Source organism: Oncorhynchus masou, chromosome 12 (genome assembly GCF_036934945.1).
Source record: "Oncorhynchus masou masou isolate Uvic2021 chromosome 12, UVic_Omas_1.1, whole genome shotgun sequence".
NCBI lineage: Eukaryota > Metazoa > Chordata > Actinopteri > Salmoniformes > Salmonidae > Oncorhynchus > Oncorhynchus masou.
The window spans coordinates 54,223,516-54,237,572 of record NC_088223.1 but is presented as its reverse complement, the minus strand read 5'-3'; the positions used below and the strand labels follow the sequence as shown (position 1 = coordinate 54,237,572).

Genomic DNA, 14,057 nt, shown 5'->3' with positions numbered 1-14,057 from the left:
ATTTCAACATCATCTAATCACCTATGCTTAGTCTAATACAGTGTCAACTAAAAGATATCAAAAACAATTTAGTCCAATCAACATAAGCTAAATATGATGTGGCTGTTCATGGTAGTATATTGATTTCTGTCTGTCTGTGTGTTGTGTGTGTGTGTGTGTGTGTGTGTGTGTGTGTGTGTGTGTGAAATGCATGCACATTCAAGCCTGTTGCACAGTATGGGATGCTGATTGTTCCCCATAGTCAAGATTGTGTGACAGGCGTCACAACGTACCTCAGAAGTGTCCCTGACTCTCATCACACATTAGAGACCAGAGAATGGTGGAGAGAGGAAAGTCTGGCAGATGGGTTATTTACAGAAATACAGTGTCTAATTCCTCAGTAAGACAAAGACACAAAATAGAGATTTTAATTTGCTTTTGATTGGTATCCAAATGCATTGGCAACTATAAACAACACAATGGCCATCACTTATTAAATATACTAGCTAATGTACTAGATATATCAGTTTCTGATTTATTTATTTTATCATAAAATGTACAGCATATATTATCAGTATACTGGTAATACACACTTTCCACTCCACTTTTAGTCACATAAAAAATATATATTAAATAGATCAGACAAACACAGTATGCGAAGAGCACATATGCTGAAAGACAACCCATCATGATTTTCAAACCTAAATGCATCCTTTCAACAAAATAAGACCCTAGTCAACCAACATGTAAATCAGTGTATAAACAAGCACTGCATCTTTACAGATAAAACCAAACAAAATTGTTGTGGTATGATGCATATGTGCGATGTGATCTTGTGTGCTCAAATATGCCTTCTTCCTCACCATGAGTGAATTTAAATATGACACTTTAAATTACCTCTCATGAGGTTACTTAACAATAAAATCAATTCAAAGTAATGAATGTACAACTGAATCATCAGAAAACATTATTACACAATATTGGATTTTAAGTATCCGAAATACAGATAGGAGAATTTGCATTTTCACCTTTCTGAAGATTTTTTTTAATACATTTTGCACATTCAGCTTTTACAGGAAAAGCTGCATCTTAAAATATGACAATATGCCATACAGAATGAAGTAAGTCACAGACTTATTTTAAACCACCGGGTCACGCAGGCTTCCATCTGAAATGAAAGAAAACAACAGAGAAGCCTTAATTAATTGAGTTCAGCAACCAGTATTATTCACACTGAATTCTTAGTAGTCTCATGCATCTTATCTTATCTTATAACATTGAAATATCTGATGAGACAATGAAAACAAATGTATGTGCCAGTAATATAGCCTGCTATCTTATATTAACATATGAGCATGACAAATATGGCCCCTTACCTTGGTGAAAACTTTGTGAATGCATGGTTGAGTGGGAGTTGATACAACTCAGGTTGTTACCCCAAGACGGGGTGAAAGAGGCATCTGCCTCAAACAGAGGTCCCATGTCACCCAGTTCCTCCAGAAAGGACTGGGCATTGGGCAAACCAATGGTGGGGGCCAGATGGACCAAGGCAGAGGCACCCTCCTGGAAGGCTGTGAGAACGATGGCTGATGATGGTAGTGAAGATGGAGGCTCCTCTGACACCTCCATATCCATCACCCTAATGACCATCAAAGCTCCACCCACTGCCAAGCAGTTACACTGCGTTGACTGGACGCTACAGAAATGGTTGACACCAATTGAAGACTCACCCTCGATGAGGCTGGGGTTACACCTGCTCACTGGAGTGAGTGGTGAGCAAGGGGAGGAGGAGTTCAAAGAGGAGGAAGAGGAGCATGAAGAGCGGGACAAAGGGAACGATGAGAGCGCCTCAATTAGGCTCTCAAGTAACATACTCTCCTCATACAGAGAGATATCCTCTCGGCTACGGGGAGGGTCTAGCCCCCTCCAGGGCTGGCACTCACCTCCGCAAGGAGTAGAGGAACTCTGCGATGTGGCCTGAAGGCTGGGTGAAGTCAAGGTGGATGGGTTCACTCCGGGTAGAAGCGGGTCACAGCAAAATCCCTCAGATAAAGAGCTAATATATTTAGCCAAGAGAGAAATGTCTTCATTCTCCCTCTCCTGCTCTCTGTCTATGGAGAGGAAGGAGCAGGGCGGGTGTGTGGGTGATGCCGCTGGGGTAAGGAGGAGCTCATTCAGAGGGCCACAGAAGGGCTTGTGGGAAACATCCACATACAAAGGCCCCATAATCTGTGGCAGGCTCATAATGGAGCATTCATCTCCCCCAAAACTATCAGTGGTGGAGGGCAGCTTTCTATGAGGCTCTGCTGGGAAAAACAGCTCAGGATGATCAGAGGAGAAAGTCTGGGAAAAGGCTGGTGCTCTGAGTGCTGAGGTAATAATTTCATGGGCCATTGGGCATGACACAGCTGCATTGATGTGAACTAAACTGAGTTGCAGTTGCTCCCCAAAAGGAAAACTGCCACTTTCAAGATGAGGGGTATACGGGGGAGTGCATGCAAGCTCCCCAATCTGTTGAGGGTGGGGCATAGTAAGAGGGACAAGGGGCTCGGTGAGGGAGAAGGGGAGAGGGTCTGAAATAATATTGGTTAGAGATTGAGAGGTTATTCTCTGAGACAGAATATCAGACTCAGGATCAGTCAGTGAGGCAGGAGGGTACACAGTGGTTGGCCCAACAGAGAGATGGCTGGACTTTGGCTTCCACTGGTGTTGTCCTCCATGTGTCTGCGGGAAGTTCTCCTCATCCAGAGATGACAGGCTGGACCGAGGACCATAACCAACTGGCTGCATGGGCTCCTCACAAGCGCTCACACCAGACGTGGCATGGCTGAAGTCTAAAGAATGTGCAGACAGGCCACTGCTGCTGAAGACCTGGTCTGGACTAGACAGGCTCTGGCCAGAACCCAAATACCCAGGGAACTTGTTCTGCTCCAAACACAGCTGCTGGCGTATTGACCACGCCTCTGACTCACTGAGAGAAAGAGGAAAAGAGACTATCATTATTTGGATCTCACAGATATTATATATATTGTATCTATTGTATGGTACATATTGTATTGTATCTATTGTATGGTATATATTGTATTGCATCTATTGTTAAAGGTTGGAGAGTACACAAATGGCATATGACAAGTGTAGCTGTGGTACCTGATGATGTAGTTGTGGCAGCTGATGGGGTGTTCTCCATTGTTCAGCTGGAGGACCATATAGAGCCAGACCCAGGAGTGGTCTGCTGTTTCCACCTGCAACACCATCTCCACCTGCTGCTCCCCTCCTTCATTTACTGCAGAGACAGAAACATTCCTATGTTCACATCTACTTACTTATCAGTCTTCCTCATGTGTGTATCAGTATAGGCTGCTGAGCGGAGGACGGCTCATGATAATGTCCGGGATGGAACGGCATCAAACACAGGGAAACCATATGTTTGATGTATTTGATACCATTCCACTGATTATGCTCCAGCCATTACCACGAGCCCATCCTCCGCAATTAAGGTGCCACGACCTCCTGTGGTTTGTATTATTGGTTGTGTTGGAGTGTATGTTAAGTGGCTGTGGTGCTATAGTCTGGTTGGGTAGTTGTGTTATTGTGGCTGTACTCACATATGATATGGTGCTGTTCAGAGGCATGGGAAAGGTCCCTGGGATGAACCAGGCTGTACCAGGAGCGAGAGCGTAGAGATTCCACATCATAGCCCAGGTACACACTCACACTGGAGGGAAAGGGGATGACAGAGTTGATAACATACCCCATGTTCTCATGCCTATACACAATTCAAAGTGTTAGAATGAACCAGGCTAATTCTTACCTGTCCTGCGCGTCCCAAAGCCTCATGTCCCTGTTGTGTTGAGAGTGGAAACAAGCAAGCAGGAAGGCGTGCTCAGGGGGTGGGGTGAAGGGGGCACTCTTGGCGATTGTGAGGTTAGACGTTTTTGTCTTCAGAGGGGTACAGAAACACACCCATACTGGGTTGGAGGTCCAGTACTTAGAGACAGGGCAAGGTGGGGTGAGGCAGCGAGCTCTGACCAGCATCAACTTGTTCCCTGCACCTTGCCGCCGGATGAACTTTGTGGTATTGAAGCGGCATCGAAATAACCTGTCTAGAGGAGGATAAGATAAAGGTGTAAATTGATGTAGATTGATGTGATCTGTTGTAATTATAAGAATGGGTAAACATTTGAGTAATAATGGTATGTCTACCTGTATCAGTAGTGGTCATTGGTAGACCTGCAATGTTGCTCCTCATGACGTAGTGGTCCATAGGATTGATGATATCATACACACTGTCACTCTGGGCAACCAGGTCCACCTGAATGAGAAAAACAAGTTGAGTGATATTGAATGGGACTTTCATTGGCCTATGTACAACTACTTTCAGTGTATGGTTTGTCAAAGTAACAACAGCCACCAGTTTGTAGCTTAGGCTACTCACCATACAATGCCCGAGGTGGTCTGCTACGTTGTCTGATAGATACAGAAGTTTTCCGTTGCTTGTGAGGAGTAGCATGAAACCTGACAATTCGTGCATCAGCCCCGAGAGCTCGTGAAAAGACATTAAGTCCATGGTCTGGTCTTGAAGAGCGTCTGGTTTTGGCAGCGAAAAGAAGAGGTCTATCGTTAGTTGTGAATATCGTCACTAACACAAAGAAGCACATAAGACATTCTAGTATTTGCATTTTATTCACTTGGGATCGTGCCTCAAACTGGTTGGAGGCACACGCACTCTTTACTCACAGCAACAAGACAACAACGGACAGCGCCAAAACATTTTCAACACTTCGGACAGCAAAATACTTGTAAGGCCATTGTGTAAAAAAATAGAACTATAGCCAAATAATAAATGAATAGATCAACTTCTGATTTACAGCGCATGATATGCGGCAGTAGTTGTCGACCATTCACGTTAAACTGAAGTGCACCTGGTGACAACAAAAAACACAAGAGCAAAAGCATGCTTTCCCTATTAGCCTAATCAAACTTAATGTGAACATATTTCAAAGAACAAAAAGGTTGAACCTACCTTGAACGAAGAATACAGACTTTCTGGTGTACATGCAGGCAAGTGACATGATGTGTAGGTAGGAGAGTCGAGCTTTGTCAGTATCGGAGATGGGCAACAGTTCCTGTAGGTTCCGAATCTCTGCGTTGATTTGGTCCCTCCGAGCCTTCGATGCTCCTTTTGTGGACCGATACATTGTCGCGTGCCTGTCTGAAACAGGTGTCTGTTCAGAGTTTGGGAGGTTTGTAGAGACGGGGTGTTGTTCTGCCTCTTCACTTCATTAGAACGTTATAACTTGGCATCTGAATTGTTAAAATGAGAATGACTAGTTTAATAGCTGCGTTGGCATTGTCAATTAATTGTAATTCGCCTCTGTCCGTTTTTATTATCCGGTTGCTCTCCCCGGGGGCAGACGGCTGTTAGGGTTACTGTCTATGTTGACTAGTTGTGTCGTGATAATAAAGTCCATGAACGAGGTTATTCTTTATATAGGCTGATGGTGGGGTGGAGAGGTGGTTGAGCAACCATAAGTATGAATATAATTTGAAAGGAGATGGGGAGGGTTTGATTAGCATTGAGGACCGCATGCTTTCTCTCTCGCTCTCTCTCTCTCTCTCTTGCTCTATCAGGTGTCATAGAAAGCATCCATCTGTATGTTTCAGCATGTTTTTCTGCATGTACTTAACCCAACAGCATGCGTGCACCGTATGTGTACTGTGGGTGGGTGATTGAGTGAGTGTTGACAAAAGCACATTGTTGTTTCCAGGTGAACGAAGCAAACGCGAGATTTCATCCCTATACATGTTCCTTGCTTTATTCTTGCCTTGGTTATTCCGTTTATTTTTAGAAAATGGATTTGAATAAAATGTTTTGATTGTAATGATACTCGATTTTTTTTAGCTCCCTCACTTTTCATACTGAGGTCGAGGTCAGACCAAATTACAGCTAAATTGCAAAGGGTCACGATGATATTTGTTCATCGAGTTGGGAGTTTACAGCACATTCGAGTGAAGATAATATATATCAGGTGTTGAAGTCAAACAGTATGCTCTGTTTAGAAATGCAGTATACTGTTGAACTACAACCACCAATAAGACTACAACCACACACACTTTTTCTTTACTGATGTACAACACCGCCGACTCAACACCGAAGTGTACTGTACTGTGTTGAGTCGTGTACTGTACTGTGTTGAGTCGTGTACTGTACTGTGTTGAGTCAGGTACTGTACTGTGTTGAGTCGTGTACTGTACTGTGTTGAGTCAGTGTGTACTGTACTGTGTTGAGTCGTGTACTGTACTGTGTTGAGTCGTGTACTGTACTGTGTTGAGTCAGGTACTGTACTGTGTTGAGTCGTGTACTGTACTGTGTTGAGTCGTGTACTGTACTGTGTTGAGTCGTGTACTGTACTGTGTTGAGTCGTGTACTGTACTGTGTTGAGTCAGGTACTGTACTGTGTTGAGTCAGGTACTGTACTGTGTTGAGTCAGGTACTGTGCCTCTGACCGACTGGATTCTCCTGAAATGATAAAAACATGAATAATTAGATAACGTCAGACAGATTGAGATTTTCTTGGCTTTCGTTTGGTCCGGGCCCATATGGGACACAGAAAGAACCACTGTTTGACATCCTGAGTTCCCTGTGGAAGTTGATGTTTTTATTATGGTTGGTGTGGCCATCTGTTGAAACCAAACTGGTGTTGAGATATGGTACAGATATTACTCACTGAGGGGCTTTTTGATTCACCCAACTCTTGAATTGCTATTTTTTTTTTTTTTTTGCTATTTTGTTTATAGAGACATTTCCACATGTTATTGCATCTGTAGATGTTTTGGCAAGTTTTTATTTCTTTAACTCAGCATTTATTTCCATCTCTTTCTGTATTAATTCATTCATCAAGCACATGGTACTTGTCACTTGCTTGTTTCCATCTATGTGGCCATGGCAATAACACTGTGGTTACTTAGTAACCACATTGGTCCACAAATAGAGATATAAGGAAATGAATTATTCTCAGACACCATTTAAGCCGTTAGGTGATAACCACTTTATTATTTAGAGGTGGATGACAGATAAAGTATGTTGTCAGATATGTAAAAATGCGATTTTTGAAAATCGAACGCAATTTAATGTTGAGCGATATGATTACATGGACCACTGTCGTCTCTTCGTCATAAGATCAGTTTAGGAAGAGCACAGTATGATCTTTCCAGTATAGAGGAATGATATAAAACTCCTCTGTAGAGTTTTGTCAGGTAAAGATGGCACATTTGTCTCTTGTCATAATGTGATTACATTTTCTCTAATGATATTACATGTTTTATGTACAAGCTAAATGAAAATAAACATTACAATCAGTTTTTCACTCGTACACACTGTCCTACACTTTTTACATGTGAATAGAAAGATTATTCATATTTGTTTTCATGCATTTGTTAAGTTATGTCAAAGCCCTTCTCTTAATGGAATGATGATTAGTAGGGACTCATGAGGGGTGGTGAGAAAATTACTCTCCACCTGACCCAGCTCAATTTCCTCCTCTCTGGACAGGGAATATAAAAAATGTATTTAATCACAGGAATAAATAAGCCTAGAAACTATTTCACGTCGCATATGTTAATAAGAGACATTGGCAGTGAATCTACAGTATATCACTGGAATATGTTGTGAGGATTTAGCCATTTATTGTAAAAATGTTATTATTATGCTCCATATACAAATGAGTCATTGTTCAGGGTCAACAAGATTAATAATAACATTTTTAAGTGCTTTCTGGTAGGCTAATTCACGTTCAGACTAAATCTTAATGTACATTGACTCTCCCTCTACCTCAGACTGAGTCTGCTGTGTGACCCCTGTCACCCATGGCATGGCACCCTGTGATGAAATCCTACCAATCCCAGGTGTGCCCTGACAACATGACCCCCTGTACTACTCACCACCCACACCCATCTGCTTCTCCTGCCCACCTACATACCGTCTGTGCCTGGACTCCCTGTCTCTCAGCTCCTACACTGGCGATGCCACAGAGGAATGCCCAACACTCTGGCACAAACATACCAAAATATACTCACACGTTATCTGACATGTGCATTCTCATATTCTTATCTTTTATAAATTTCTTATTGTTGTTGCATTGTCGAGAAAGAATCTGCAAGTAACCATTTTGGTTGGACGGTGTATGCCATATGTATCCTATACACACAATGAATGAAACTTGAAACACAAAAACACAATTTTTGCTGCACATTCTTACATAAGGTTTGAGTGAACCAGGATTTCTTCTGAAATACTCTAACAATTCCTTTTTTTACTCAAGGGAATCAGATTCAGCTTTCTATGTTTGTGCCACTATGTGGGCGGCAGGTAGCCTAACATTTAAGAGTGTTTGGGCAAGTAACTAAAAGGTCCCAAAGCAGACTAAGTGAAAAATCTATTTTTGCCCTTGAGCAAGGCACTTAAACCTTATCCAGAGTGATAAGGGTTATCAGCTAGATGTACATTTATGTGGCGACATACTGCTATTTCAGTCCAATGGCCGTATGTGTGTGGGGCAAAGCTGGAAAAATAACCTGATCAAGAGAGAAAAACATCCATTTGTCAAAATAATTATTTAGGTAACAGATGAAAACTGTGAATTATGTCTTAGGTAAGGATCAATTCTAAGGTGGAACATTTACAAAATGTCAACCTTTTGAACATGAATATGATGACACGACAATAACATACATTTCTCCAAATATTTTTTTTTTAGGTTACAGATAACTGATTCATGTCTTAGGTAAGAGTCAATTCTACAGCGGAGGATTCACATAAATCCTGTTTATACTTTCCGTTAACATGTGTCCATCGTCCTGATCTTGTCTGTTTACACCTCTAAGATCTGATCACAATCAGATCATGATGCATCTTTTAATCGTCTACATTTGTCCAAAAATGTGGGCACTATCAGAATGTGGAGAAAATCAAGAAAAAGTCTGCATGTCAGAACCAGGTATGAACAGGGCTATAATGTCAACCACTTTTAGATTAATTTGAACCCTTACACAGCTACATGACTCACCAAGACGTTAGATCAACCATTTGGTTGATTTGTGACTGAATTGTTCATTTGAACCCAATTGTTCATTTTTGGTTGACATCTTGATTCAAATGAGACAAACGCCTGTGCATGTTGATGACCTCATGCAAATTCAACCAACTAGCCACATCGATGCAACATAATTACATTGATAAAGAAGGTTGAAATAACTAGGAGACTTTGTTGACTAAACCAATTGTTACCAACCTTTAAGTTAGGCTGTAGGCTATTCATTTAAAAGATGTTTAAATACGTAGCTAGGGTGACGTTTAAACCTGTTAGGGTCATTTGGCAATTTAAAGTAAGATGCTAATCTATATTAACTGCACATACTGTAGTGTAATTAGCAGTGTCAATTGATTTGAAAGAGTGCATTTATCTGCATTTGTACTGAAAAGGAAATAAGCAAACGTGACAGAGTGAATGAAAGAGAGAAAAGATGGTCAGCAAGAGAACCCATTATTGGGCCTTAATTAAGCAGAAGAGGTGGTAAGAGAAAGGCTAAGCGTGTGCATGAGCAGGGAGTTGGAAGAGGAACAGCAACTAAAATGAATATCATTCATCCAAATGTTGGTTTCATCTCTTAATTTTAGTAACATGACAAAACAACCATAAGTTGTTTAAAAATAAAATAATTAAACTACAGAATAGGAACAAGCAATATTAATTCTTTACAGTTAAGAGTGAACTATCTGGAGAACAGTTAGGATGAGAGGAGAGCAGGAGAACGACCCTGATGGAGAGAAAAATAACAGTGTGACATGGGTTGAAATGGTTGCTTTGAATGGATGTTTTTATCAGTTGCCTTGGTAACAAGATAATGGACCCTCTTGGCTAGTCTTTTGTGCAGCAAGAAACTATTGAAAATATGATGCACACTGCAGAGGCTAGATTCCAGTGTGTGCCAGTGTACCATGTGTGCGTGTGGCAGAGGAGGCTGGCGAACGGAGGACAACATATAGTAATGTCTGGCACGGAATAAATCGATCAGTATTAAAACGTGTTTGATATGTTCCATTTATTCCATTCCAGCCATTACAAATGAGCCCGTCCTCCGATTTAAAGCGTCACCAGCCGCCACTGGTCTGCATGCGTGTGCATGAGCATGTGTGTTTGTGGTGACTCACAGAATTATGGAAGAATGGTTTTACAACTTGCTTTGCCCCGGGCAGATTTCTTTAAGATACATGTCTAGTAGTAACGTGTCTGAGAAATGTTCCCATCTCATGCCCTTAACAGTTATTCTCATCTCACATCTGTCTCCCACTCTCTATTTCCGTTTCCTTCTCTTTGCTCCATCTGTCTCCTCAGATGGTTTTACAAAGACAGACAGTCGTAGGGCAGAGCTGGTCTGATAGATCATGAGGGGGTTGACAGACACCAGCTCCAGGTTGTACTCTTCGGGGCCGGTCACAGCACGGGCCTGGACCATCATCACACTGATGTTGTTCGTTTCCTGTGAAAGGATAGTGGGAGGTGTAGTGGTAGTATATGTATGTGCAGGACTGAATCATTTTAACTCAGTATTCTGTCTTCAAAAGCAGTCATATTTGTTCCCCTACAACTGTAGTAGGCAGTATTAGATGTTAGGCCTTGATAGGTCTTTTTGTGTAACATGCAGACATCTAGACAATCTAGATATTCACATTTCTACCGGCATGTCACCTGTGCAACTAGAGGCTGAAAAAAACTCTAGATCGTGTTTACTGCACACACAGACACATTCAAAGTTCTCCCTCACCCTCTATTTGGCAAATCTAACCATAACTCTATCCTTCCGATTCCTGCTTACATGCAAAAACTCAAACAGTAACAGTGACGCGCTCAATATTGAGGTGGTCAGATGATGCAGACTCTAAGCTACAGGACTGTTTTGCTAGTACAGACTGGAATATGTTCCGGGACTCATCCGATGGCATTGAGGAGTTTACCACATCTGTCCCCGGTTTCAATAATAAGTACATCGATGACATCGTCCCCAGAGTGACCGTATGTCCATATCCCAACCAGAAGCCATGGATTACAGGGAACACCCACACTGAGTTAAAGAGCTGCCACTTACAAGAAGCATGACACTAACCCACGCTTATAATAAATCCTGCTACAACCTCCGTGAAACCATCCATCAGGCAAACCGTCAATACAGGACTACTATCCTGGCTCTGACGCTTGTCGGATATGGCAGGGCTTGCAAACTATCACAAATTACAAAGGGAAACCCAGCTACGAGCTGCCCAGTGACGCAAGCTTTCTAGATGAGCTAAATGCCATCTATACTCGCTTCAAAGCAAGCAACACTGAACCATGCGTGAGAGCACCAGCTGTTCCAGGCGACTGTGTGATCATGCTCTCTGTAGCTGATGTGAGTCATAACTTTAAACAGGTTAACATTCACAAGGCTGCAGGGACAGACAGACTACTAGGGCATGTACTCAGTGCATGCGTTGACCAGCTGACAAGTGTCTTCAATGATATTTTCAACCTCTCCCTGACCCAGTCTGTAATACCTACATGTTTCAAGCAGACCACCATAGTACATATGCCCAAGAACGCCAAGGTAACCTGTCTAAATTACTATCGGCCAGCAGTACACACATCTGTTGCCATGAAATGCTTTGAAAGGATGATCATAGCTCACATCAACACCATCATCTCAGACAGCCTGGACCCACTCCAATTTGCATACCGCCCCAACAGATCCACAGATGACTCAATCTCAAGGCCTCGAAGGACTCCACAGGCGAGGTAACCACTAACCGGCTGGAAGGTTCAGGAGAGCGTGGGAGACAGGTAGCCGCTATAGTGGTTAAAACACTTCATCTCCCATCGGCAGCCTTCTGGTCTCAGACATTGATATGCGAAAGATAAATGAGACAGAAGACAAGTGAAAAAGCCAGTACAGTGTGACACCATCAGATCATATGCACAGTAACAGAACTTTTTCATACACACCACTCGCTGTAACATTACAACAAAAATAAACCACCCACCTTTACAGTGCTGACTCTGAACAGCCCACTCATAACCATCTGTGCACTCCTGAGAGAGAGAGAGAGAGAGAGAGAGAGAGAGCGAGAAAGAGGTTGCAGTGTTGACTGTATGCTTTCTCTGAAGTAAAGTGTGTCAATGCTAAAGTGCCATAGCCTGCATGCACATAATAACACAAGAGGGACTCCGGTATATATGGAATGACTGGGCATTGTTATCAAGAGAGGGGCATGAGCTGGCTTTCAGAAGGGATAGTGAAAAAAACAAGCAAGGAAAAAGTAATGAGAAGGAAGAGAAGTGAAGATTGACGTTTCTTACCGTGAGGCCATCTTACCGTGATGCCTTCTGGAGGTGACAGACTTTGTATGGTGGAGGAGACAAACTCACACATATAACAAATGCTCCTTGCATACTCACTCCTACACACAAGCAAACAAACAGAGAACAGGTAGCAGACACACAAACAAATGCTGCACTCGATCACAATAACACACAAACCCCTCTGTCAGTCATACATAAATGTACAGGCAAACCCCAACAACACGGAGGGAGCGGAGTGCTATTCTAGAATCTGTGAGAGACGAAGAGAGAGCGAGAAATCAAGGCCTCCGACCCAGACGGTATCCCTAGCAGCGTGTTTACGGGCATATTCAATCTCTCCCTATCTCAGTCTGCTGTCCCCACATGCTTCAAGATGGCCCCCATTGTTCCTGTACCCAAGAAGGCAAAGGTAACTGAACTTAATGACTATCGCCCCGTAACACTCACCTCTGTCATCATGAAGTGCTTTGAGAGACTAGTCAAGGATCAAATCACCTCAACCTTACCTACCACCCTAGACCCAATTCAATTTGCTTATCGCCCCAATAGATCCACAGACGATGCAATCACCATCAATCTGCACACTGCCCTATCCCATTTGGACAAGAGGAATACCTATGTAAGAATGCTGTTTATTAACAATAGCTCAGCATTCAACACCATAGTACCCTCCAAGCTCCTCATTAAGCTTGAGCCCAGGGTCTGAACCCTGCCCTCTGCAACTGGGTCCTGGACTTACTGACGGGCCACCCCAAGGTGGTGAAGGTAGGAAACATCACCTCCACTCTGCTGATCCTCAACACTGCACCACCTTCAACCGCAAGGCTCTCCAGAGGGTGGTGCGGTCTGCCCAACGCATTACAGGGGGCAAACTACCCACCCTCCAGGACACCTACAGCACCTCACAGGAAGGCCAAAAAGATCATCAAGGACATCAACCACCCGAGCCACTGCCTCTTCACACCGCTATCATCCAGTAGGCGAGGTCAGTATTGGTGCATCAAAGCTGGGCCCGAGAGGCTGAAAAACAGCTTCTATCTCAAAGCCATCAGGCTGTTAAACAGCCATCACTAGCACATTAGAGGCTGCTGCCAAAAGGCATAGACTAGAAATCACTGGCCACTTTAAGGAATGGAAGACCAGTCATTTTAATCATGTTTACATATCTGGCATTACTCATCTCATATGTATATACTGTATTCTATACTGTTCTGCTGTATCTTAGTCCGTTCCGCTCTGACATCGCTCGCCCATATATGTATATAGTCTTAATTCATTCCTACTTAGATGTTGTGTAATTTGTTAGATATTACCGCACTGTCGGAGCTAGAAGCACAAGCACTTCGCTACACCCGCAATAACATCTGCTAATCACGTGTATGTGACCAATAAAATGCGACTTGATAAATGGCACACACAGTAATACTCATTCTATGTGCATGTATCCCAATTCAGACTGTGCGTGAATTGCTTATCATGTTCCATTTCTCCCATGAGGTGACCTGAACAGAACTCCATTATGTAAAATAGATTTGGGCCCATACTTTTTAAAATTGGTAACACTAATGGTGTTTTCTGTACAGTATGTGCTGGACAAATAAGCGTATCAAATCAAATTTGTCACACCATTATAATGGTTTGAATGTGTATTTTATAGCTTGCCACATAGCATGAAGTCCTCTGTTT

General features: G+C 42.7%; 2 protein-coding genes and 1 long non-coding RNA gene across 3 annotated transcripts in view; 1 reads left to right on the top strand and 2 right to left on the bottom strand.

Moving 5' to 3' along the window:
* Positions 1-14,057, top strand: part of LOC135550436 (bcl2-associated agonist of cell death-like) — a 339,230-nt gene that overhangs the window by 50,938 nt on the left and 274,235 nt on the right. The gene's annotated exons all lie outside the window — the stretch shown is intronic.
* Positions 407-5,758, bottom strand: LOC135550431 (neuronal PAS domain-containing protein 4A-like). Its single transcript, XM_064981223.1, has 8 exons — positions 5,003-5,758; positions 4,415-4,566; positions 4,183-4,291; positions 3,791-4,082; positions 3,585-3,694; positions 3,127-3,262; positions 1,356-2,950; positions 407-1,147 (listed from the first exon to the last, which is right to left on the bottom strand). The coding sequence occupies exons 1-8, from the start codon at positions 5,175-5,177 to the stop codon at positions 1,119-1,121; spliced, it is 2,598 nt and encodes an 865-aa protein (XP_064837295.1). The 5' UTR covers positions 5,178-5,758; the 3' UTR covers positions 407-1,118.
* LOC135550432 (uncharacterized) lies at positions 6,865-12,128 on the bottom strand. The gene is made up of 3 exons (XR_010457109.1): positions 12,053-12,128; positions 11,701-11,899; positions 6,865-10,518 (listed from the first exon to the last, which is right to left on the bottom strand). It is a non-coding gene; the product is annotated as an uncharacterized LOC135550432 (long non-coding RNA).